This window comes from Strongylocentrotus purpuratus, unplaced genomic scaffold, assembly GCF_000002235.5.
Source record: "Strongylocentrotus purpuratus isolate Spur 01 unplaced genomic scaffold, Spur_5.0 spur5_contig_848, whole genome shotgun sequence".
In the NCBI taxonomy this organism is placed as follows: domain Eukaryota; kingdom Metazoa; phylum Echinodermata; class Echinoidea; order Camarodonta; family Strongylocentrotidae; genus Strongylocentrotus; species Strongylocentrotus purpuratus.
The window spans coordinates 574,223-601,211 of NW_022145555.1; the positions used below are offsets into that span (position 1 = coordinate 574,223).

The following is a 26,989-nucleotide window of genomic DNA, read 5'->3' on the forward strand; positions in this document are numbered from 1 at the left end:
AAAAATATTATCTAAAGATCATAATGGTGAGAGCAACCAGTGGCATGACTGGCCTGCCATAGTGAAGCCTAACTTAAAGTCGATTTTAGTCTTTATGAAACACTCCCTGGTCCATTATGTCACGATAAACCTGAAGGACTCGGCTAAAGTCAGTGAAGCAAGTCACAAAACCAATGATAGTGTGAATGTCACGTAAACAATCTGCCGATACGATCCTCTGTCAATTGCATTGTGGAGTTGTGGAAATACATTAAAGCCCCACTGTACTACTTGTAGCTACTTGCTCCCTCTATATAGAAAACAATGCCTAATCGGTGACCATTGGTCCCCCATGATCCTCTTTTTCTTATGTTAATTGAGAGCTGATTTGATGAGAAAGCCACCTGTCAGTGACCATCATGGGTGGTCTAATCCCTCCTAGGCAAACTAGTACAGATGGCCTTTAAATCCTACTTTACAAACAACCTAGAAAGATCATCATGTATAAAGATCACACTTTTTGTTTCCCTTACTTCAGCAAAGATATACAGTCAAACCTGCTTTAGTGACCACCTGTCTACAAAGACCACCTGTCTACAAAGGCCACATTTGCTGTTTCCCTTGAAAATGGTTTCTCATTGAATCATGTACTAAAGGAACCTGTCTACAAAGACCACCTGTCTACTATGGCCACTTTTTATGTTCCCCTTGGGCGGTCGCTAGAGACAGGTTTGACTGTATACATGTATATCTGTTTCAAATCTGAATCAAAGTCACATTGCATCAACCTGTATATGAACTTAAAGACTGCTTTTCTCATCACACTACTGTTTTTTAAATAGGTTTGTCTGTAAAATGTTAAACATAACTTCAAGTGAGATCAAAATGCTACCCAAGTACCCTCCACAACAAAACATGCTCACTGTTGGTGAAAGTTTTGCAAATTGCCTTGGGTCTCCAAGTATTACATGAATTACCCCCTCTCTTGTTACAATCATTACATTACAGTCAGAGAGAAAGGTCAGGATACTTCACAATGGTGTGTGTGGGAGGTGCTAGTACAAAAACTAGCAGTTGGTGATCAACGTACATACATGTACAATGTATCATTAACCCCTTTCTTTTATAAATATAAAAAAATACAGTCAAACCTGGCAATAGAGATCACTCCTTTCGGCTTCCATTTAAAACAGTTTCTTATTGAAACCTGTATACAAAGACTGTATAATATCTTGTCTCCTTTGGGCTGTCTCATGAATATACAGGTTACAATAATTCATTAAAACATAGAGTAGTATTTTAATTCCTAATGTTTGTCACTGTCAAATAAAATACAAGCATACAAGATAAAACTGCAGTCTATCACTTGCTATAACTTGTGATTACGAGTTTTTTTTTGTGTGTGTGTGATTTGGTCATGTTATGTCGCCTTCTCCAATACATTAAGTGTTCATAGTAAACTTCCTCATTCTTACAGTTTCTCATGTTACATACATGTAGGTTATAAATTAGTGGTTCCTTTTTGTTTTGGAGAAGAAAAAATTGTATCTAATAGTGAAACATAACGAATATTCATCAAAGGCCCTAATTCAACCAGTCCTCCTTTTATTTGAGTTACATGTACATGTAGGTAGGAAATACAGACAAAAACATCTAATTTTCAAGGATATGAATGATTCAGTTGCTAACAGTAAATGCGAGTGTACTGTTGCACCTCATTACTTGTATCCCGCAGAAGCTAAGCCGTTCATTCTTGGATCATACTAATAGTAATGACATTGTCTCTCTGACACGAGGATGCATGGGCAATCATTCAAGTCCACGTTTCTTTCAATTCAACTTTTTTTGTATTCTTCTTTTATAGCAAGCTCCCATTCAATGTAAATTTCACATATCAGTGACTCTCTTGCAGTATTCTGTTGGGCTTATTCTTTGCTGCAGAAAAGTGTGGGTCTCTGTACATGTATGTAATGATTACAAGAATGAATTTTATGAGTTTATAAATATTTGTTATTGATTTTTGTTTTTACCAAAGAGCGTCTAATGAAGAACCAATGTTGGTGAATATCAGAAATAAATATTTAAATCAGTGAATAACTAACAAACTAACTAACTACTATGTAAATATAATATAAATAAATGCAATCATTAATAAAAATAGAAAAATTAATAAACAAATTAATCAATTCTATATGGGACATATCAAGTAGATATAAGGACTTATTTCCTTAAATGGTTTTCATAGCAGTAACAGTATCAGTCAGTTGTGATCCATAAGAGCCATGATCAAACAAAATGAAATGAAGACTCTATTATAGTAGTTTCATAAGTTACTTTTAATTAAAAAGAAAGTTTTTCTTTCAGTTATTCCATGTCCGGTACAGAAGACTATTCTCCCCTTCAGCCAAAAACGATATGTGAATTAGCAAGGATGGCCATTTTAATTAAATTCCCAAGGAAAGAAATTCAATAAAATGGGGATCAGTTTTCCAGATTTCTTCCTTTTTTCAATAAATTTTCTGAACCTGGCTGCTGACCTTTTGGTTAATACATTAACTTGTACAGGATTATAAAAAGTACATCTTCTTCTTTGCTATAAGTACAGGCAACCATAGGGTGTATTCTCGTAACGATAGGTGCTGTGCAGGTGTATACACAGTGTCTCAATAAAAGGATTTTAAAAAGACCTCTGTATCTTTAATAACGGGATCCCGAGTGCCTCTCCCTTAAAGCTTGGCAGGGACTTACAATGTACATGTACAGGGGTACAGCTCTAGGTAAATATTCAAAGAATCCAAAGGCAAATCATTTTGAGGAATGTTCCCTCCTTATTTAATTTCTTTGGTTCATCTCAAATTCTTATAACGTTTAAAGCTGAAATATGATGCACAGTAGCAGAGCCTTTTGAGGAATTTTTTTTGAGGAATGTTCCCTCCTTATTTAATTTCTTTGGTTCATCCCAAATTCTCATAACGTTTAAAGCTTAAATATGATGCACAATAGAACAGAGCCTATGCAACTACAGTACAGCTGGGGAAAAAATGACAGAAATTTCATGTCAAACTTTTTCTTCAAAGTAATATTTTAATCAAATGTTTAATAATACTGATTTAAAAACTTTATCTTTTTATAAATTAATCTCTAAAAAAGTCAACCATGGCTACAAGCCATAGCAATGTTACTGCATGTTGTTAAAGGTACTATGTCCCATTTGCAGGCCAAAAAATGAAAAAGTTAAATTCCAACTGCATTTGAAAGATAATACTAATTTAGAACTTCCCTAAAAAAGGTGAGGCTTGAAAATGTCTTCAAGTGGGAAAATAACGACTATTAGTTGTAAAATCGACTTTAGGGCTATAGAGCCCAAAAGTAATAGTCTTGATTTTCAGACAATTGTACCGAATGGTCATAAGTTTATGCTGCGCAAAGATTCAATCAGTTTAATCTTGGCCATCACAAGAAGTGGGTTATTGATGTAGACAAATGCTCACGTACCCTTTACAACTATTTTCATGTATGTTATTACTAAAGAAGAAAAAAAGCCAGTCAGTCACTCAATAGTGTCTGACAGTGAAGTCTAGCAAGGAAACGGGTTTCCTTGTATAATTTGAATATGAGGACACTGCTAACGTTTAAATTTCACAGATAAGACATACAATGACATATTCATAATTCCTGCAAAGTTCTACAGAATTTGTGGTTGGCTGCAAAAGGGACATAGTACCTTTAAAGGGATCGTTTAACAATGTTAAATCTGAGATACATGGCCCTAGCTACGTGATATCAGTGTCTGTGATATGGTGTTTATATTGAAGCCCTAAAAAAATTGTGCTTCAAAATGATCAAGAAGCGCCTCAAAAAAGTAAAAACCTTTGAGTGACCGGTTTTACCATACTTATTTTCCCCAATAGACTGTAGTGTTATAAAAATAGTTTGGCAACCGCAAAATTTGATTACGATTTTCAATCATAAATATCTTGATAATCAGACAGGCGAACGGCTTGTAAACGTCATGGGGTTCCTGACTGGCCTAGTGGTTTATAAATATCATTGCAGCATGAGCTACATGTAAATCAAGGCTTTTTTTAAAAGGATCTAAGACAAAGTTACCGGATCCCTTTAATAAGTCAAACTTCTCAATATGACAAACAACATACAGGGGACTGCCGTTGATGTACGATCACAGAGTGCTGATTAAAAAAAGTCTGAAAAAACAGATCTGCCAACCGGTAATTTCAAATTCATTAAACCTTCAGAGTGTATTTGATCAGTTATGATGTAATTTTATGATATCTGGATTAAGAATCACTGCATATGCAATTAGTGAAGACACTAACGGCAATAACATTAAGCTACACTGTAGTATCTTCCAAACATGCTTCTGGATATGAAGTACGCATGTAGGGCATAATCCCCCCCCCCCCCCCCCCCCCCCGAAATAAAAAAGACGGAAGACGCGTCTTGCTCTCTAAAAATAGACACCAGAAGCTGGCTGACTCGACTTGGCAGGAAAACAACTCATAAAACAGATTCCGAGAATTTTGAGAAACATACACGCAACGAATTGTGTACAAACAAGAAAGGAGGGGAATTGAGCATTACTAGCCAATAGCAAAGATTACACAAAGAGTTAGAATTTAATGTAGTGCATGTACAATGTAGTACTTACACTGTAAACTACATTTCCAAAATTATTTGAAGTACATGTACATTACTTGGTGCTTTCTGTTTCTATGAAATGAAGGTCTACAAAATGGATTCATTGTTAATTGATCGCAAGTAATGATATGGGGCAATCAAATGTCTTTGACAAGGAAAACTAGTTATAAACTGCATTTGTATTTCCTTGACTTTCAGGACTATTACCAACAAACTAAATAGTTTCAATTGGAAGTTTCACATTAAAATGCACATAAATTCTGTAGCCAAATGCAATGTACGGTATCATTACCTTCCTCCCTCCCTCCCTCCAACAACTTCACTCATGTCCATTCAAAGATTCAATTCTTGCTTTTTTCTCTCTCTTTCGTTCTCGTTCCCTTTCTCCTTTTCTTCCTCTCCCCCTCCCTCCCTCCCTCCCTCCCTCCCTCTCCCCCTCCCTCCCTCCCTCCCTCCCTCCCTCTCCCCCTCCCCTCCCTCCCTCCCTCCCTCCCTCCCTCCCTCCCTCCCTCCCTCCCTCCCTCCCTCCCTCCCTCCCTCCATCCCTCCATCCCTCCTCCTCCCTCCTCTTCTTAATCTTCTCTTCTTCATCTTCCTTTTCTCCTTCTATCGCTCCCTCTCTTATACATATCTTTAAAATGTCTCCCGTGGTACATGTACCTACATCTACATGTACATGTGTCTTGATACATCTCTCCCTACCTCTCCCTCTCTCTCTCTCTTTCTCTCTCTCTCTCTCTCTCTCTCTCTCTCTCTCTCTCTCTCTCTCTCTCTCTTCAGTGCTTGCAAAGCTTCCTCTTCCCACTGTGTCTCTTCCTCTCTTCTTCCCAGAAATACGTCATTTGTCCCTCTTCTTCATAACTGTCTACTTCTGGCTGAACATCCCTAAGGGATATACTTTCATTTTCATCCATCTTTCATTCTCTGTACACTGTACATACACATACATGATCCTAATGTGATCACCCTCGCCCCCCCCCCCCTCCCCCCCTCCCCCCAAAAAACGGACTTCCCTCCCTTCTTTACCTCTCTCATCCTTTGTCTATCTCTTTCACCTCTGCACATTGTACGCTCTTTCATTGTCTTCTTTCTCTAAAAGTTTGTGCCTGTTTCTCTCTGTCTCTCTCTCTCAATCCCCTCCCCCCCCCCCCCAATCTCCTTTCTACCTCTCCTTCCCTTCCCTCTCTCCCTTCCTCTCCCTTCCTCCCAACTTCTTCCATCTTTCCCCCTCTCTCTGCTACACTAACAAGCACAACGAGTTTGCAAACCCTTATTAATTCTTTCCTCCTTGGCTGCCTCCTCGATAGGAAGGGGGCAGAGTTCCCGGGTCTCGGTGAAATCTCTCCCAAAATAGAGGCCTGTTCAGACACCACTCCTCTTGCCATTTCCTCACAAAGCCTCCCTTTGCTTGTCGTTGCTATCGGCAACATAGATCACATCTGCGCTCGCATGTCCCCTATAGTCTGCCAGCTTAGTTGGGTATTTTCCATACCGTCTGTCTCCGATATAAGAGGCAACCATGTGACTTGCAATGTACATCCGTGCAGAGATTACACTGTATAAACTTCTCTCTTTTTTAACATTTAGCTAACCATCAAATTTCTTGTTTTTGCAACATTATTATTATTTCTTCAATACAACAACTAAACATATTCATAACATAGGAAAATATATATGACAACAATTACATGTGTTATACATGGAAGAAGGAGTTGAATTGTGTACCAAAGTGTGAAGAAATTTTTAGATGTAACATCGACAGAAGTAGCCAGATTTGATCCAAACATGAGTGCTTCAAAATAACAATAAGTTTTTATTTCAGCTTGGGTTGATTAAACTAAGAATTGTCTAAGTTCTCGACAATGAAAAAATATGTAGTTCCATGACATAATGTAAACACTCATAATCCTAAACATTGAACTGGTGCATTGTGTTGTTTAAACTTGTTTTTTTGTTCCTTTTCTTTTGTTCGAAAATGATGTAAATAAATTCATTTTGTCTAGATATGTATTGTTTACATCAATAAGCTTTTAATTTTGTATTATGTTGAAGGGCCTCCACGGAAAACAGTATTTAACTACCGGTACTGATGGAGCCACCTTTTCTAAAACAAGACTAATAAATATATATAAATAAATAAATAAATAAATAAAATAGATTTACTAGTACACACTACACCATGCATATTCATGAAAATAAAAAGACTTCTGAGAATTTTGCAGACACAAATACGTCTGAACTAGGGAAAATACAACTTAATTCAAAGTAGGAGCTTCTTGATCACAGTGGGAGTTGCTTTCGACATGCTCCCCTAATCTGTCTGCTGAAACCGACAGATCACTATGAGTACAAAGTGATACAGCATGAATCAAGTAGGAAAAGATATGGGGGGTGTTTCACAAAGATCCTACATGTAAGCTGAACTTATCTCTAAGTTGGACTTAAATATTATGGAAAGCCATTAGCATCTATGAAAATATTTTGTAAAAGTTATTTAAAAAAGGAATGAAATGTTGATTCAAATCAATATTTTCTATTATCAAGGAGATTTCTTGTTCTTGATGTGGAATTTATAAAAGTCTAAATGTTTGAATTTTCGCTTTTGAATATATTTTATTTTAAGGCTACAAATGGCTCTCTATAATTTTTAAGTCACACTTAGAGTTAAGTTTGACTTAGGATCTTTGTGAAACACCCCCCTGATTTCCCTTCTGTGATGTACATGTATGTACAACACCATAGCAGTGCTGCAGGATATTGCTTCCTTATGTGTTTGGTATTTCGAGTACCGAGTATACTAGAAAAGATGGAATGTGTGAAGTTTGCTGCATATTTCTGTGATACTCATAAGGCATCAGGTTTCAATACTCCACTTAATAGCCTGTATCGTCTACAGATAGAAAACAGAAAAAATTCTGTCTTTCAAACTTCAAAGTTTCTTGTGTGAATGCATAGACTGTACAAGCACTACTGCATGGGTGTACAGACTGTATGCTTTGAAGTGGCTTTAGGGGTTGTATTTGAAGTATTCATTCAATGAATTCAAAACAGTGACTCATATAACTTGCCATTTTTATCATATTTTCACCCTTTCCTTCCCCCTCCCTGTTTGGATACCATTCAAAGTTAAAAGGAAGCTTCAAAATCAAATGTACTGTACTACAAATAGAGTTACTAATATCAAATTTTTGTTAGAATGAATAAAAATAGATGTTCTTATAACCATGCAGTAGGTCAATTACGCAATATAAAACTTGATAAGAATTTAAATTATGTTCCTACACATACAAGTGTTATCTTCTATCCTAAGAAAAACAAAAAAGTTATTTAGCATTATCACATCAAAACTTAATGTGACTTATTAATATCATGACTGTTCCATTCTATATTCAATAAAGGTCATAGTATTTTATAAATTAATAGCAAAGATTGTCTTGAAGAATTATTTACACTATCCCTACACTTGGGGTCTTACTTGTATTCATCTGTATTCTACCTTTGCCTATGACTTTGTGACATACTTTATGACGTATACATGTTTGTACAGTGCACTTGGGAATTGTTCTACGTTCACTTCGTACGTCTTTGGACTATGGCCTCATCAACGATGTCTTTGCTCTGATAAGCCTTGCACAACTGACAAGATACAACGAGTGTTCAGAAGCCATTAAACCCAAATAGACTGTTCAGACTTCAGACTATAGAGACTTACATATACAGTCAAACCTGCTTTAGTGACCACCTTTCTACAAAGACCACCTGTCTACAACAAGCACATGTTTTGTTTCCCTTGAAAATGGTTTCTCATTGAGACATGTAATAAAGGAACCTGTTTACAAAGACCACTTTTTGTGTTTCCCTTTGGTGGTCGCTGTAGACAGGTTTGACTGTATATGAAACTAGTTTGAAGAAACATCATATAGAGATTGATCGTATAGCAAAAGAGCAGTGCAGACCACGGCCCCACAAAACTTAGCAAATGATCGTACGATTGATTTTTACAATTGACTGCAGTGATCACTACTTAAGCAATCGATCGCAAAAATCAATCATTTGGTCAATTGCTAGGCTTTGTGTTAAAGGGCCTACACTGTAGATCATATAAAGAAAGGTCAAATAAAGAAAGGTCAAATAAAGAAATTAGTTTTGAAGACATCAGTCGCTGGCCCTGCCTAGTCATGAGATTTTCCTTCAATAGAATATTTATACTTTTTTTATGAATATCATATACACATACATACATGTACTGTACATACATTGTAACATGAGTTTTTCTACAAATCGTTTTGTTACATATTACATGATGTTTCTCTATTCAATGTTCAGATTTTTGTTTAAAGGCATTTACTTTTAATAATATCGTATAGCTATACGATTCTCAGGATAAATCTACATTTACAGTAGTTTAATTTTAGATGTTTGTCAGTAAAATAACATACACACATGTACGATGTATGTATGTATCTGTCCACAATCAGCTACACAACCTAATGTAAACACCCTCCACCCACCCCAAAATGAGCTTATTGGAATTGACTTAATAAGTTATGCTGATGAGTACCTTTAATGGAACAAGAAACAGCTGTCACGCATTCGAAAGGCGGTAATCATATACACATAAAGCATGTCATACAAATTTCTGTATTAGTCTCTACTCATGAGCTGCATTTACAAGTTGCAAGCAAAAACTGTCAGTTTTTCTCATGCTAAGACAATATATTCTTGTATCACACTCAAAGCCATCAAATATTATATAAGCATCCAAGTCTACTTAACATTTAGATAGATTATATCTTTCATATTCCTACCTGGAACTGACAAGAATGTATAGATCAAAACTATCTCAGACACACATTTGGATTCTGGCAAGCGATGCAGTATGGAACATTACCAGCATACAGTACATGTACATGGCCGAGTATTATAAAGAGTTACGATTGATCTTAAACTTGATCAATACACGATGAGCCATAGAATTACGCTCAACATTAACCTTACGATCAATCAAAAGGCTTTATAATACATGGCCCATGTCACATTGTTGATGGCTGGTATTATAAGGAAATACATGTGTTCGTGTCAAACAAGGAAATCTTGTCCGAACTTCAAGGTTATATATCTTGGATTTTGTAACTATAACCTGGTGTTGTGGCTCTTTGAAGTCTTTTGTACAGAAACCCCAGTATTTCTGCATCTAGAACACAACTGGGATAGAATCGTTGTTGTTCCGGAAAATAAAATGTTGTTTAAAACTCAACCACGCACCATGTCAGGAGTGTCATGCGGAAATGGATCTCTAAAACATCACCATTTTTGCCAGGTTTGCAGTAATGTTAAATAAAATACTTGATGGAACATTTTCTACATATTGCAAACAGTTGACTAGCATTTTATCACTGTTTAATGAGGTAGAAAAAAGAATAGTGCATGGTACTTACCAGTTCCATTCATAATTCCTGAATCCCTGGCAGGGGGGTTCCTTGCAGGGGGACTCCTGGGTGTACCTCTAGAAGGTGGTGGTGGGGGCGGTCCTCCCACTATTGACGGCGGTCTTGGTCCTTTATCCCTGGATGGTGGCGGAGGAGCAGAATGACCGGTCGACGTTCTGTTAGGCGGCGGTGGCGGCGCCCTCGACGACGAACTTGAAACCGTTGACGGTGGCCGGCCTTGACTTCTGGAAGGCGGAGGCGGTGGTGGTGCGGTCCCCGGCCTGGGGGTATCTCTTGGGGGTGGGGGCGGCCTGCCACCGGGGGGCTGCCTTGAAGGCGGTGGTGGTGGTGGACCTGTACTGGGACCATTGGATAGTTTATTATCAATCCTCCCTTGAGGGGGCGGGGGCGGGGGCGTCGACCCTTTACTAGGGGGATCTCTCTTTGGGGGAGGCGGCGCTCTACTATTTCTTGAGGGTATAGATGATGTGGGAGGGGGTGGTGGAAAATTATTTGAGGGTTTTGAGGATGGTAAAGATGATGGGGGTGGAGGGGGAAAACTTGTTGATGGGGGTCTAGGTCTGTTACTACTAGGAGGTGGAGGGGGCGGTGCTCTGTCTGCTGCCCCGTGCCCATTGCTGCTGCCTTTATTACTAATTCTGGCCGACACCGGGTTGTGAGTGTTCTGTGGTTGGCTGGGCAGCGGCCGTGAGTTCCCTGAGGGATGGGGTAATGGTCGTGAAGCGGGAAGTCCGCCACCGCTGGGCTTTCCACCATTACCAAATTTGTGTCTTGGGGGCTGAGGTGACGTTGACAGGCCTCTGTTGCTATGATGGACATGGTTTGATGAGGGTGCATGTAATGAGGGTGTGTTTGATTGTGCTAGAGAAATCAAAGAGAGAAACAGCATTCTCAGTATTATTTCCACCTCTAAACATTGTCCAGTGCAATATATATCTATATATATCAGTGATCTCAGCATTCTTATTCTTTAATTAATTAGTAATTTCATTATTAAACAATTTAGCCATATCTACCAAATACAGGTGTATCAAGGTTTTGAGCACTTAACTGTGCATCTAAACCTGTATCTAAAAGTTCTCGATAGTGAAATTAAACAGCTGAATATAGCCAAAATCGTTCATTTTCTAAATGATTTAATGAACTTTTAGATTTCATTCTAATTTGGAATATAGAATATATTTCTTACTTATTACTTGCATAAGAATTTGTCATGATAAGCAAAGACATTTGCTCAAGGAATCCCGCCAGAATCCGAGTATTCTATTGGTTTCACTATAGATTGTGAAGTAAAATGTACTGATTATATCAACAAAATTGAGGCTGTGATCATAGGACAATCTTTTGAAAGAACTCCAAAGAGTATTTTCTAGCAAGAAAGATTTAAAGAAACCATAGTAGGCCTACAAACTTTTTCAACTTTAATTTCTATCTGTTTTATGGAAGATTACCCAATGTTGTAAATACAAACCTGTTCTTAATGACAAACCAATAGCAAGTTTTAAGCAATGTTGGTAAATTAGGGATACATGTAAAGGTTTGTATGGATGAAGGGATGTAGATTGGGTTGAAGGTTCTAACTAAAATGAAAAGGCTTAAACTGTTGATGAATTAAACTTTATAATAGTCACAAAATCACATTTCAGATTATTTACCAGTACCAAGCATTTGAGAAACTTAACACATTCTAAAAAGATACAATTTATCAATTTTCACTTTCAAATAAAAAGCACTAGTCACATTATAAATATTGTTTCAATGTAATAATCATGCTAGTTCATCTTTCTTAAAACATTATGTAAATGTATTACATAAACATTTTTATGGGGGAACATCAGACAGATAATTATAACGTGAGATTAGCTTGTTCTCACTATTGACTATTTGAAAAAAAAAATTATCGGAACTCTGAAAATTCAATTGGACCTCTATAAAAGGGCTTAATACAGTATTTTTGTTAGATCAACATCTTTCATAATTAAATACAACAGTGTAAAATGTGTATATGGCCCCTGTTTCATGAAACTAATATCAATGACAAGTTACAATCACTGTATAAGCTATTGAAATCATGGCATTTGATTGGCTATTTTAAAGAGTGAATTTGTTATAGAACTTTGGCATTTGTTATTGATAAGAAGTTTTGTGAAACAGGCCCCTGTACCGTACTGTACAACTACAAGTACAAGATCTGGGCATCGTTTCATGAAACCCTCATAAGTACAAGTTCACTGACATCCCACTGAAACGCATGTTACATTTAATACACACGTTTCAATGGGGTGTCCGCCAACTTGTACTTACAGTGTATGAAGATTTTGTGACATGCTGCCCAGGGTGCTATTCAATTGAAATCAACTGTGCCTTAAGAGGTAAAGGTTTAGGCTACACTACACCGTATCCCACATGCATTCCTTGTAAGGGATTTTTCAAAAAGAAATCTTCTCCGCTTTTACTTTAGAAGTGAATCATGCAGAGGATAAATAATTGCAAAATAATGTGTGTCCATAAGAATGTGCATCCTGTTACATCATTGGTACGATGTGCAGCCAAACATGGGGAAAATATGACGTCCATCATGATTTTCATCATGACACATCAGAGAAAGAAATGTTTCTAATTTTGAGTAATCATCATTAAACGTCTTCTAAAATTATACTGGTTCTGGTATGCTTGCAAGTAATATGGAATCTCTCTAGGATGGAAAAAAAGGTGTTTATTCAGTCAAGTTTTGTACAATTACGGCAATATTGTGTGTGAACTTGTAGGTATCACATATTCAAGCTTCGCATCATTTTTTTCTCTTCTCTTCTGTTCCTGCAGTATGGGATTAGTTTTTATTAAATTGCTTCGCAGCTTGTAACTTTTGTATTATGTTTGGACCACAAGAAGAAAAAGAATCAATGTGGGCGAAGTTTCTGCTTTTACAGATAACCTTTTTCAGATAAAAAACCTGAAGCAAATGTCTGATCACCATTTTATTGAATCTCACCTGAACCGCCGCCTCCGCCGCCCCTCATTCCTGATGGCTTCAATTTGGGCATTCCACCTGCAAATAGCCCTCCAAGACCCCCTCCTCCTCCTCCTCCAAATCCTCCTCCGCCGCCTCCTCCTCCTCCCCCTCCTCCTCCGCCTCCTCCCCCTCCTCCTCCTCCTCCTCCACTAGGTTTTGATGGACCTTAAAAGATGAAAGATAATAAAGGGAAAGTAATCAGTTAGACTGTAGGTTTCCATGAAACACTATGAAAGATGGAATATATCTACGTTAAGAGACAGAAAATCAAACATAACTCTAAACATAAAGAGGGCCAGACTAACATTATTTTCTTGTGGTCGGGAGCAAGAGCTGCTGGGTCTGTCTTGTGTTTTTTTTTGGGGGGGGGGCCATGTGGTCCGCACCCCTCTTAGTGTCAAGCCCTGTCATATTTATTCAGGATCTTGGCAGATAACACCTGGCATCGCTTTATCCATGAAAAAAAATACATCAGTTATAGTTAAATTGTTTTAATAAATGACCCGTTTCTCTATCTTACGAAAACTTATACACATGTAGTCAATTACCCCACTGAGTTATACTGTATTAAACAAAATATATACATCTGTGAACTGTTTTTTACTACATGGGCAGGTGAAAGCTATTTCATCCCATACTGGCCACAGCTTAGATTTCAGTGTATCTGATGATTGTATGAAGCAAATCTCTGTGTATATTGAGACGCACCAGTGTATAAAGATGCACCCCTATTTTTTAAGACAAAAAAAAAGTCTCTTCCCTTCAAATTAGGAACGTAGCTTAACTTCAATTAGTAGATCCTATTCTTTATTCGCATTTTGTAATTTAGGATGAGACACAGAGATGTTTGTAAACCAATAGAAAGTAGCATTTTGAGGACTCAAAATATCCTGTACCTGTCTATAAGACGCACCCCCTACTTTCAAATTTTCCGGAAGAAAAAAAGTGTGTCTTATACACAGAGATTTACGGTAGCCCTGCTATAACCTTGATCACAGATGAAGTGAGTATAAATTGAATTAATTACCTAGCAAAGGGCCGCTTTTGTCCACTGTTACTGTCTTTTTGAGTTTCATTCCTTTGTGAATATCCCCAAGAAGCGCCCCTCTGTTTTTCTGCTCATTCTTGTTGAGGTTGGGCGGGGTCGTGTTGGCCTGTTTAAAGGTGGGCGGGGGAGGGGGCCCCGGTGGGGGCGGCGGGGGTGGCATCTTGTCAGAGGGGTCCCTGATCTAGATCCCTCTCTCAGCCCTACTGGGTCTCCCTCTGGTTATCTCCCTGGAATGGTGGTGGTAGGAGGGTTTTCACAGCATCCAGGCAATAGTACCTACCAAGAAAAAAGAACAAAGAAGAAGAAAAAAAATGTTAAAGCGATACTGAACTGATGAACTTTGTGCCGTAGCGTAGTTTATTACACAGTGCCATCTCATGTCAGACTTGCCAACAATGCCCACCTCGCAGACAGAAGACTTGATGCGAGATCCAAAGGCGCAGCTAGGAAAGCAGGGAGTTACAGAACCATACTGCTCAGTGAAAAAAATACACGGGACTCGGGACGAATTAGCCCCCGAAATGCTAAAAAGAGCCCCCAAAAGTCATAAAAGACCCAAAAAAAATTTGCATAGAGTTCAATGCAAAATAAATTAAAGAGTGTTATTTTCATGCAAGCAAGCTTGAAAAGTAGCCCCCGAAATTGTTAGGGTATTTTTTTCCCTGATACTGCTACAGCTCACCTGTAATGGCACTAGGAGTTTTTCCAGTACAGAATTCAACGAACAATACAGATTTACATAACTGGGCTCAAAATTGACAACCAGAACAATTGCACAAATTAAGATTGTGGGAAGTCAACTGCCCTCCAATTCCCAGTTTGTCCTACATGTGCATGCTTTTTACAGCCCTCCAGCATCAGTTATGTTGAGACAGAGTTTAAACTTTGGATAATTTGCAAAACATTGTATATCCCCCCCCCCCTGCCACTCCCCAAAAATATTAAAAATTAATCATTTTATCATAATCATCATTGCAATAAAAGTCACGTGTTATACTTATATCGCACGGAATCGCCAATTGCCTGATGTTGTATCCACGATAGAAGCATTTCTAAAACAAACTCTATACCAGAATTTTACATTGTATGTTACACAAATACTGTAAATAAACTTTTCTAATAATTATATTTAACATTCTCTATATCAGAAACTGCTAAGGCGAAAGGTAAACTGCAGTGTCATGCAGATTTGACACCTCATTGTGATCCATGGCCAGAGTCATTACACATTCGTGAATTTAACCAAGTGTCGATTGCTAGGAGAGACTGTTGTATTGGTAGGCTTCTCATACATAAACTGTACGTTCAAAAGTGTATCTGAAACCTCTTGGTTATTAAAGTGGCTCAAGCATATTAGAGAATGTCATGGATAATTGGCTGTCCTGTTTGCATTAATAGTCTCAACCCACAAACCTCTACCAATCATTAATCATTGTTGCTTTAAAGGGAACAGTCACACAAAGTGAGGACAAAAAAAGTTGATTCGCATGTATAGTATATATCCTTAAGCAGGGCTTATACTATCTTGCGGGAGATTTGGATTGAGGGTGTGCACGCATGAACCCCCTCTAAATATTTTGAAATGGGGGTGGGGGGGAGGAGGGGTCCAGGGTTACAATTTGAGGCTCATATCACACTCACCTGTTGGGTATCAAGCCCTGCCAGACATAATCATCCCCCCCCCCCTCCCCCAAAACATAAAAATAATAATAATAAATAAATAAATAAATAAATAAATAAATACAGATACAAATTTAACTCCCAGGAGATAAGACAGATAGATTGCTAGATAGAAAGATAAGATAGATAGATACCGAAAGATACATACATATAGACAGACAGACATAGATAGATAATGTAGATACATGTAGATAGATAGTTAGATACATGTACAGTAGATAGATACCGGTAGGTTGAAAACTAAACTACATAAGACATGCAATTCTGATTAAGTACAAAAAATGGATGACGATGTTGTTGTTTCAATGTCAGGAATTTGGAAGAGGGAAAACACTACAAATATATTGTACTTCGAGACGTACTGGGAGGTTACATTTCACAAAATTTAATACAAATGTAAAGTGCTTTAAAGTTAGCAATTTTCCAAATACATGACAATTGACAATAAGCTTTTTTCACCCAAGACCCAAATGCTTCTTCTTACCTTCAAACAATTCTTTGAATTCACACAGAAAGGAAATGACAGAGCTAAAGGGATGTCCTTGCAAGGAAAACAAAATCAGACAAGGGAGGTCTATATAGGCTATGTTCACACGAAACCACCTTAGCTTTAAAACATTAAGATTGCAAAAAATTCTAAACAAAGATCCAATCTCAACAACGAGGGATCACATGGCATTGATACGACAAGGAAGAAAAGTTTTTAACTTCAAGCCAGGGAGAGCATTCATTTCAACTTCACTGTAGATGCCGGTGTATCGGCGTAACTTGAAATTAATTGCATCGGCAGGACACATAACTTCCAAGTGAAGATCCCCTGCTGCTCGTACTTATCGCGCTAACCTTAAGATCGCTTGTGGTTTATAACTTTGAGTAAACTTGGTTTTATAACAATGAGGGCATCAGCATAGTCCCTTACTACATGTACAAGATAACTTTAAAACCATGACCTAAACTTAAAGGGTGGTGTTCTCAAAAGCGGACTAATTTTAGTCCATGGTTTAATCCATCGACTAAGTATGGAATGCCAAGTGTCCATATGAATATATTTTGGAATAATTTCATATGTCCCTAAATTACCATAACATAATTATTTCATAGCTATATTGTTGTTTATTAATTATGTTATTACATTTTATTTTGATTTAGTGACAGATTAAATTATTCAAAAACATATTCATATGGATACTTGGCATTTCATACATAGTCGATGGATTAACCCATGGACTAAAGTTAGTCCGCTTTCGAGAATACCACCCTAAGTTATTGGACTGCTATGTGAACCCAACTGTTGATACTTTACACAATAGATGGAGCTAGGCCCCGGCAGAACCAACAAGGCAGAAAGGAAGGAACAGAAGGAACTGTGTCCCAACGGTCATTTCCTTTATGGCATTTATACCCATCGATAATGATGATCCCATCCATAGACAATAGCTACCGGTACATTCTGACTGAAATACACCCAAACATAAGAGACAGATACTGAGACAATGCTTCTCCAATAGGCCTATACACGTAGCAGTACAAAAATAAACAAGAGTGGGGGTGGGGCAAAATGGCTCTATCAAGACCCAAACTAGAATTATCAAAAAAGAGAGACATGTAGGGTACAAAATTGAAAAATAAATAGTAATGGAATCCAAAATTTTACTCCTAGCAAAACCAAAATAAGCTGTGGTCAGAATACCAGAATCAGGGACATATATATGCAACAGCTCATTTGTCAAGTCGTCAACCATGCCGAGGCAAATAATGTCTATCATTATTTCTGAATGGCACAGACTCTAACTTGACACTTTACAAGGGGCATTTGCACTGCAAGCAAAAACCCTGGGGTTCCAGGGCAGCGTTTCACAAGACTATCAAATGTACAAGTTCACCAACATCAAAGTGAAATTAGGCCCGAGTCAAAACGTTTAACCGACGGTTATACGACCGCATTAATCAAAACCGTTTAGCATTTCTTGCTCCGTTTAAACATTATTTTTGTGCAGTTTGTTACATGTGTGTTTTTTTTGAGACTTCATTGCCGATACGGACATGTTTTTAGATCTCCGTAGGGGCAACAAAACCTTGCCGATAATTATTGTTTTTAGATCTCCGGAGGGGCAACAGAACCTTGCCGATAATTATTATTTTTAGATCTCTGTAGGGGCAACAAAACCTTGCCGATAATTATTGTTTTTAGATCTCCGGAGGGGCAACAGAACCTTGCCGATAATTATTATTTTTAGATCTCTGTAGGGGCAACAAAACCTTGCCGATAATTATTGTTTTTAGATCTCCGGAGGGGCAACAGAACCTTGCCGATAATTATTATTTTTAGATCTCTGTAGAGGCAACAAAACCTTGCCAATAAACAACATACATAATCAGCAAGGTTTTGTTGCCCTTCCGGAGATCTAAAAACAATAATTATCGGCAAGGTTTTGTTGCCCCTCCGGAAATCTAAAAACAATAATTATCAGCAAGGTTTTGTTGCCCCTCTGGAGATCTAAAAACAATAATTATCGCAAGGTTTTGTTGCCCTCCGGAGCTCTAAAAACAATAATTATCGGCAAGGTTTTGTTGGCCTCCGGAGCTCTAAAAACAATAATTATCGGCAAGGTTTTGTCGCCCCTCCAGAGATCTACAGTATAATAAATCAGTTGTTTTTCTTGATGTGTTGAACAAATAGTAAGATTTTGGATCAATACAAGTACGGTATATATCAACTTTGATTTTTCACTGCAGAAGCAGTAAAGGATAAGTATGAAATACGAAAATACAGCATACACCATGGTCTGTATAACAAATCTCAGCTTGTAAATGCAAATAATCAATAAAAAACAGAATTTCCACATATGGAGTCATGACAGACATACCAGAGCTTGGATTTCATTTGATTCAAGTCTACTTCAGTTTAGTACAGTAAAGTTAAGGTTGTTTTTTATGTGTTGAGCAAATAGTAGGATTTCGGATCAATATAAGTATATCAAGTTTGATTTATCACTGCCGAAGCAGTAAAGGATAAGTATGAAATACAAAAATACAGCATACACCATGGTCTGTATAACTAATCTCAGCTTGCAAATGCAAAAAATCAATAAAAAACATACATGTATATTCCACATACAGTATGGAGTCATGACAGACATACCAGAGCTTGCATTTCATTCCAGCACCTGTGGAATGTATATGGGTGCATTTGTTTACCTCCATTGGATGACTAACTTGGTGATAAGTTCTGCATGAATGCTATCACTGGCCAGCATCTCTATGACAAACAGAGGGTGTACACTAGCTGTACATCACCGCCCAACAGTACCACAACTAGTCAACAGCAGGACCTGGACCTGACCAGCATCTCTATGACAAACAGAGGGTGTACACTAGCTGTACATCACCGCCCAACAGTACCACAACTAGTCAACAGCAGGACCTGGACCTGACCAGCATCTCTATGACAAACAGAGGGTTGTACACTAGCTGTACATCACCGCCTAACGGTACTAGAACTAGTCAACAGCAGGACCTGGACCCTGTTCCATAAAACTTCTTTTTACTAACAAGCGTATCTGCCTACTAAACCTTTCACAGCAAAATTCAAGAATCTCTCAAGACAGAATTAGGACTACGCAGTCTATTTCAGAAAGAGAGAGAAGAATCTAGGGTTCAAAACATCAGTTTGAACTTTTTTTGAAGGTCAAACGTAGGAATTATTCCCCAAAAAGTAGGAATGGTTGGCAGCTTCGAACAAGCCCCAAAATTCTGAACAGATTTGAACGAAGCCAATCAAATGCAAAATTTCAGCAGCTTACGTACAATGCAGTTCTTGTAACTTGCCTTTGATAGATAACAAGTTGAATGAAACGGGCCCAGGACAGGATGGTTCGTCCATCTTCATTGGCCCACAAAGTCTGGATAATTTAGTTGTCAACTGTACAGGACTAGCCAACAGTGTACAATATACTCAGTAGTCAGTACATTGTATATATATATATTGTGTGGCATGGGTAATGTAGGCTAAATATACATAGCAAGGTCATATAGAGTAGTATTTACTTTTACATTAAAAACATACATGTACAGTACTGTACATGTACTGATGCTCTCATTGCAGTGGGAAAGGTAACATCTCGAACAATATGCATACATCAGCGACCCTATTCAACAGTTTGCCTAAAATAAATATACAATGTATGGAAATTTTCTTTGTACACATGATGTAAAGCCTACTACAAAATACATATTGAAGGTTGGTTGGTTTGTTGTTTTACCTAACTGCTAAGGAAGCATGTGTAAAAGTATGCTTGTATAAAGCAACCAGGATTAATGCCTTACCGAAGGGCACGAACGCATCAAATACATGTAAGTTTTGAACCGAGGGCCTCCTAGTTACGAGACCAAATGCTCTACCACTGAGCCATTGTGCCTTGAATGTAGGCCTACATAGCAGGCCTACATAGCACAGTAATAATACCATTATGATATCTCAACTGCAGTAAACTGAACATAAATGTAGGCCTCCATTTACTTTACATGCAGTACATGGCATACACTACTCTACCTATCAGTGTCACTATAGTTTCAAGCTTGCCCATTTAGCCCTTTCTAAACCTTCTTCAAAACTATACCACTAGAAGGCTGTGGAGCCATACAAGAGTTTCAGTTTCACTATATTAAGGGCATGTTCAAACTCAGCAGAAAAAAAAACGAGAACTTTGATAATCGCATTCACTACGTTGGCTATATATGTACTGTATTTACATTATAATCAGGTATCAACGTTTATTGAAGTCTGGGACAACGTACACATACACGTAGCTATGCAATTTTTTATCGCTTTATGGTGGATGTGTACAGGATAGGCCTATGTGCATGTCCAAGTAGCATACAGGCAGGCAATCACTAAAAAGTCTCTTCAATACGATAGCAAAGTCCAATTTTTGCTTTTGCAATGAGTGACTATCAATAGATAATTGTCTGCTTTAAGTTTCAGAGCAGAATCAAATTTTATTGTTCATATGAGACAAGAAGTGTGAAAGCTGACTGCAGAAATGATTGCATGACATTAGTTGTCATAAGACTTTTGTTCCCAAACGATCTTTATTAATAATAATAGATTATATTTCTAAAGGGCTTTAATATTATACAAGAGGTTTCTATAAAGCGCTTTCCAAAATATCTTGTTACATAGTGATACTGCATGACTACTTGATACCCATACGTTTACGATACAAAGTTTCCTTTTGCTTTCTAAAAGCAAAGCAACTATCTACAAGTTGAAATCAATGGCAGAAGTAGTTACATGTACATGTTACATGTATGCCTACAATACACTGTTGGCATTATGTGGGAGGTTCATTGAGGGTCTTAACCGACTTGTTAACAATAACACCAGGGAACATTAATTAGCTGGACAACATCCAGGCACAAGACACCAGACACCTAAACTAATGAAGATACCGTACATACACATGGAACTAGACTGGTAGCTGAAAGATCCAGAGAATGACCCTTCCTTTCAACTGTAAAGGAGGCATGATGGCTCAGTGGTAGAGCAGAGGCCTCGTAACTGGGAGGTCCCAGGTTCAAAGCCAAGTTGATGCACTAGTGTCCTTTCCTAAGGCATTAATCACAAATGATAAATTATTCATCAAACAATCACCAACCTACTTTTGCCTCTCTCGACCCAGGTATGCAACGTAGGCTACAGTGTACAATTTGTAGGTCATGCATGTACAATGTAGCTCCAGGTCCCTGAAGAGACCATGCTGGTGGGAGCCTCAGCTGAGGGCTATAGAGCCATGGTAATCCTTTTTAATAGCAGTACAGAGACGCTGCTTCAAGCATTACTGCAATGGGCTAGAGAATGAATGAAGTACAGAACTAGATGGAATTCGACTGCGCGCAGTCGAAAATGATGCCTCCGTTATAGAGCAATTTTACAAACCAAAACAGAAAAAAAAAATTGAATTCACGTTCAATGGTAATCCATTGACAGGTTCTCAGAATATTGTGATTACAAGCAATTTCTCATATACATATATGACCCTTTGATCTTTGACCTCATGACCATAAAATCTACTCAGTTCATTGGCTCTGCAAGATGTTCTGAGTTAAATAGTAATCCATCTGTCAGTTCTAATGAGAATGCGTTCACAAGCTATTTTTGCATACATAATGGGCCCATGACCTTTGACCTTTGACCTTATGAACCAAGAATCTACTCAGTTCATTGGCTCTGCAAGTAACAAACATGACCTAATTTTGGCATGAATCCATCAATCGGTTCTTGAGATAACGCGATCACAAGCTGTTTTTGCATTCATAATGTGCGCTGTGGCCTTTGACCTTTGACCTACGTGCTCCAAAATCTAATCAGATTGTCTTCTTATGGTGATACACACTATCATTAAGTTTGAAGTTTAAATCTCCAGTGGTTCTTGAGATATTATGATAACAATCTCAATGTATGGAATTTCATAAGTTGACCTCTGTGACCCTTGACCTTTGACCTACGTGCTCTAAAATCTAATCAGATCGTCTTCCTATGGTGATACATACTATCGTTAAGTTTGAAGTTTTTACATCTCCAGTGGTTCTTGAGATATGATAACAATCTCAATGTATGGAATTTCATAAGTTGACCTCTATGACCCTTGACCTTTGACCTACGTGCTCCAAAATGTAATCAGATTGTTTTCCTATAGTGATACACACTATCACCAAGTTTGAAGTTTAAATCTCCAGTGGTTCTTGAGATATCATGATAACAATCTCAATGTATGGAATTTCATAAGTTGACCTCTGTGACCCTTGACCTTTGACATACGTGCTCCAAAATCTAATCAGATCGTCTTCCTATGGTGATACATACTATCCTTAAGTTTGAAGTTTAAATCTCAAATGGTTCTTGAGATATCGCGCTAACAAACTCAATACAAGGAATTTCATAAGTTGACCTCTGTGACCTGTGACCTTTGACCTACGTACTCCAAAATCTAATCAGATCGTCTTCCTATGGTGATAAATACTATTCCCGAGTCTTAAGTTTAAATCTTAGATGGTTCTTGAGATATTGTGATAACGGTCAAACGGGACGGACGTACGGACGGACGTACGGACGGACGGACGGACGTACGGACGGACGGACGGACGGACGTACGGACGGACAACCCGAAAACATGATGCCTCCGGCACCACCTTCGGTGGCGGAGGCATAAAAATAGATAAAACCAATGTACAGAATGCTTTAGCTGCTCTATATAGCAATAGACCTCTTTATTAACACATTCAAACTTATGGATGTTTCTTTCCTCGGTTACTGCATGAATACTTGGAATCCAGTCTGCACATATTACTTGGTGCTATGCCGGGCAAGCCTCTGGCAAGCTTTTGGGCTGTCAGGCACAACCTTGGTTTTAAAAGTATGCAAACAATTTGAATATGTTGGTAAATTGGTCTATTCTTTTGAAAAGTCTGAACACATCTTCTATCACTTCCTTCCCAGCTCACACGCAGAGAGGAAAATAGGACACTTGCCGAATCGCAATCCAACACTGTGACATATGTACATTACATGTACATCTTATAGTAGATGGTTTCCATTCCCAGTCTGTCTGACTTTCAAAGAAAAATAAACGCTTCTTCCGTCTTGGCAGTCTCGCTTCAAGGCAGAACATGTTTTTGTTCCCATTTTGGGTGAATGAGGTCCAAGTTAGACCTGTAATAGAACTTACAGGGGACTGACCAAAGTTGTCTTCTGGGCCAGTCTTTAGGCTCCGTCTTTTAAAGAGGTAATATTAATCGCAACTTAAGTATTTGCGATTGATATCACTCGCAACTATAAGAGACCAAGAGACTGCAAACTTGCGATTGGTTGGAGGACTTGATTTGGATCAAATGCGATTGACAAGGCCCTGGTCAATTTTTATTTCAGTATGAACTGGAAATGGTATCCCAGACTGCACTCGAGCACAGAAGAAATCTCATTCGAGGACATCCTGCTTTCACCAGGGACCACTATCTAGAGGTATGTCTTCATCAGCTCGAGATTGCCAAATAGCCGGCCGTTTCTGATTTGGGAAATAAGCCCAAAGTTACAAATCTTGTCTTCATCACCTTGAGACTTGACCTCCAAACTAGAACTCGAGAAATTAGCTCGAGATATTTTGCCCAGCGTTGCGCATAGTGCGAGTCTTCAGGCTGGTGAAGACGCACCGGACAAATAGCGGGATATTTTGCAAACTAGCCCAAGATATCTTGGGATGATTATCTTGACCAAATATCCTGCTAATTGTAACTTCGGGCTGATGAAGACGCAAATTAGCTGGATAATTTGCGATCGGGATAGTTAAAAAAGCGGGTTATTGTCAATTTCGAGCTGATGAAGAAAGGCCTAAAGTAACTTCAAGTTAGTTTTGATTTGAAATGAAGTCCCAACCGAGTCCAAGGTCACTTCTGTATAAAAGAGAAGTGCCGACAAGCAAAGAATACCGTACATTACGTGATCACAGAGCACATCGGAAAGCTCCCAAAGAATTCTGTCTTGGGTTTAGTTTGTGTGTCTGCTGCGATAACAAGCTTAACATGAACTGTCGCTGATGCCCCAGGAGCCCCCGAAAAAACAACACTGGACCCACATTTTAAATGTATAACAGGGGGCGCATGCATAACATACATGTAGAGTTTTCGTTTGAAATGATGCCCCAAACTCCACTACTGTGCATTAACATACAAATTAGAAGACTGCATGTACTGTCTATGTACCGTACTTCAAATATCCATGGAACACTCTTCTTCTTTCTTTTCATGGATTTTCGTTCTTCCTGACTCTACATGTATCTTCCTACCGGTACTCCAAATCCATAATGTGTTGACATAAACTTTATTTCATAAATATGCATCTAATGCCAACAATGCAGGATACAAATAAAAGTTTACAAGGTACACCTAAGCCGTATTTCATAAGTATGCATCAAATGCCAAATATGCAGGATACAAATATACATTTACCAGGTAGACCATTGTACCTTATGCTGAAACCGTGATTGTTTTTCCACTCATGCATAAACAAACTGAACTCAATATTTGAACAATAGAGCATACAGGTCACCTCTTATACTACTACACAAAGAGCTTTGTATCTGGCATGCTGGCAAACAGTATCATTGCATCACGATTGATCTGACTTAGAGCAGTCTAATGTATCCGTTCTCGAGGCACAATACGCAGTACCGGTATTAATTATTATGTACTTTGTACGTTGTAAGAGCTCCATTATGCAACTTCCCAAGTACACCGTAAGATGGCAAGTTTGGGGTCTTTCAGTTTCTTTCGATGTATGCCCTTCTGCGGAATATCTTTCTCGAGGCAAGGATATGCAGTGTCAATGTGTACTTTGTAAGACTTCCATTATATATAACTTCCCAAGTACAATGTAAGATGGCCGCAAGTTTTGGGTCTTTCTGGGGGGTTTTTGTACGCCCTTCTGCGGAAGAATGCCATGAACTTGTCATGGTACATGTATAGCAACTAGTGCTGTAACATCACGGATATCTCCAATTCCGTTTAACCGCCAGTCAAAACCGGACGGTTTTCGGTTAAATGATTGTTTTTTTTGGCCAGGTCCGTGTGAAAAAGCGGGAAGGACTTTCATTTAACTGGTGCAGTTAAATCACACCTGCGAGGTGCAGTTGAAGGCACCAATTTGTACTTGTGAACTAGTCACAAATAATAGTAACAATGTCAATTTTAGAAGAATGTGTAAGATCATTAATGTAAATTAAAAACAGTAGAGGACCTAGGATAGAACCTTATGGTACGCCATGTGTAAAAATTGGATTGAATTATATAATAAACTACCTTTTGAGATCTATTACAAGGATTACTTTCAAACCAAGATGACAGACAAATTGGAGTGTTGTTCTGGTTTCCGAGTGGTGAGTCATCACACCTATTACCGAGCTGGGAGATATTGCCAGGCATAGTGCCATAAATCGAAACTTTAAAAAAAAATATTGTAAAAAAAAAAATTATAAAAAAAATTATTAAAAAAAAACAAAAAAACAAAAAAACAACGGGAAAACGAAACCGTCCAATTGAAAACGGAATCCGCCATGGGCGGTCGGATACCGGACGGTTAAACGTTTGACTACAGCACTAATAGCAACAAGTAATGTACAGTGTTTGCAGACTGGATTCCAAGTACTATACTGTAATTAACGTTGTATAAACCGCCCTCATGTATTAACCGCACCCCTCTTTTTCGCCCTTAAAAAAAAAAAAAAAAAAAAAATTGCCAAGATTTTTTTTTTTTTGTGTAAGATCATTACGGTAATGTAAATTAAAAAACAGTAGGGACCTAGGATAGAACCTTGTGGTACACCATGTAATAGAAGAAAAATTGGAGGAATTATTATTATAAACTACATGTTGAGATCTAACATAAAGATTACTTTCAAACCAAGATGACAGACAAATTGGAGTGTTGTTCTAGTTTCCGAGTGGTGAGTCAACACACCGATTATCAAGCTGGGAGACATTGCCAGGCATAGCGCCAGGTGGAGGGGCATAAATCGAAACTTTAAAACTTTTTGGTGTACCGTGTATAGCCGCACCCCCGACTTTGAATTTTTTTCGGCGGCAAAAAGGTGCGGTTAATACACCATTAATTACGGTAGTTCATTCAGTACTAACAGTCACTAGGTCCCCAAGAAAGAAACATCCATGAATTTGAATACATAAAATTATGTTAGTAAAGCGGTCTATCAAACACTGTACATAAAAAAAAAAACACATGCATATGTTGTACATTTTGCAATGTACAATGTATTTTGTTGTTTTGTAAGGAGAAATGACCCACAAACTCATTGAGGATATCGATAACAATGAGATCTTTAACAAAACACTGGTCTGGTCATTATAGTCAAGGGTCTGTACCAGGAAATAACAAAAGATAGGACGTCCAGCTTCTTTCTATTAAAGGCACACTGCACTACTTGTAGCTACTTGCGCCCTCTATATAACAAACAATGCGTAATCGGTGACCATTGGTCCCCCATGATCCTCTTTTTCTTATGTTAACTGAGAGCTGAGTTGATGAGATAACCACCTGTCCAGTGACCTTGCAGGGCGGTATAATCCCTCCTGTAAACTAGTACAGATAAGCTT

General features: G+C 38.2%; 1 protein-coding gene across 2 annotated transcripts in view; it reads right to left on the reverse strand.

Annotated features, from left to right (window-relative positions):
* LOC105438133 (WAS/WASL-interacting protein family member 1) overlaps nt 1-26,989 on the reverse strand; it is a 48,451-nt gene that overhangs the window by 15,617 nt on the left and 5,845 nt on the right. For both annotated transcript variants that reach the window (XM_030993439.1, XM_030993431.1), the window contains exons 2-4: nt 14,129-14,425; nt 13,081-13,266; nt 10,077-10,949 (exon numbers count right to left, since the gene is read on the reverse strand). In XM_030993439.1, coding sequence (XP_030849299.1) covers nt 10,077-10,949; nt 13,081-13,266; nt 14,129-14,309 — 1,240 coding nt within the window. In that variant the 5' untranslated portion in view covers nt 14,310-14,425. The remainder of the gene's footprint in view (nt 1-10,076; nt 10,950-13,080; nt 13,267-14,128; nt 14,426-26,989) is intronic.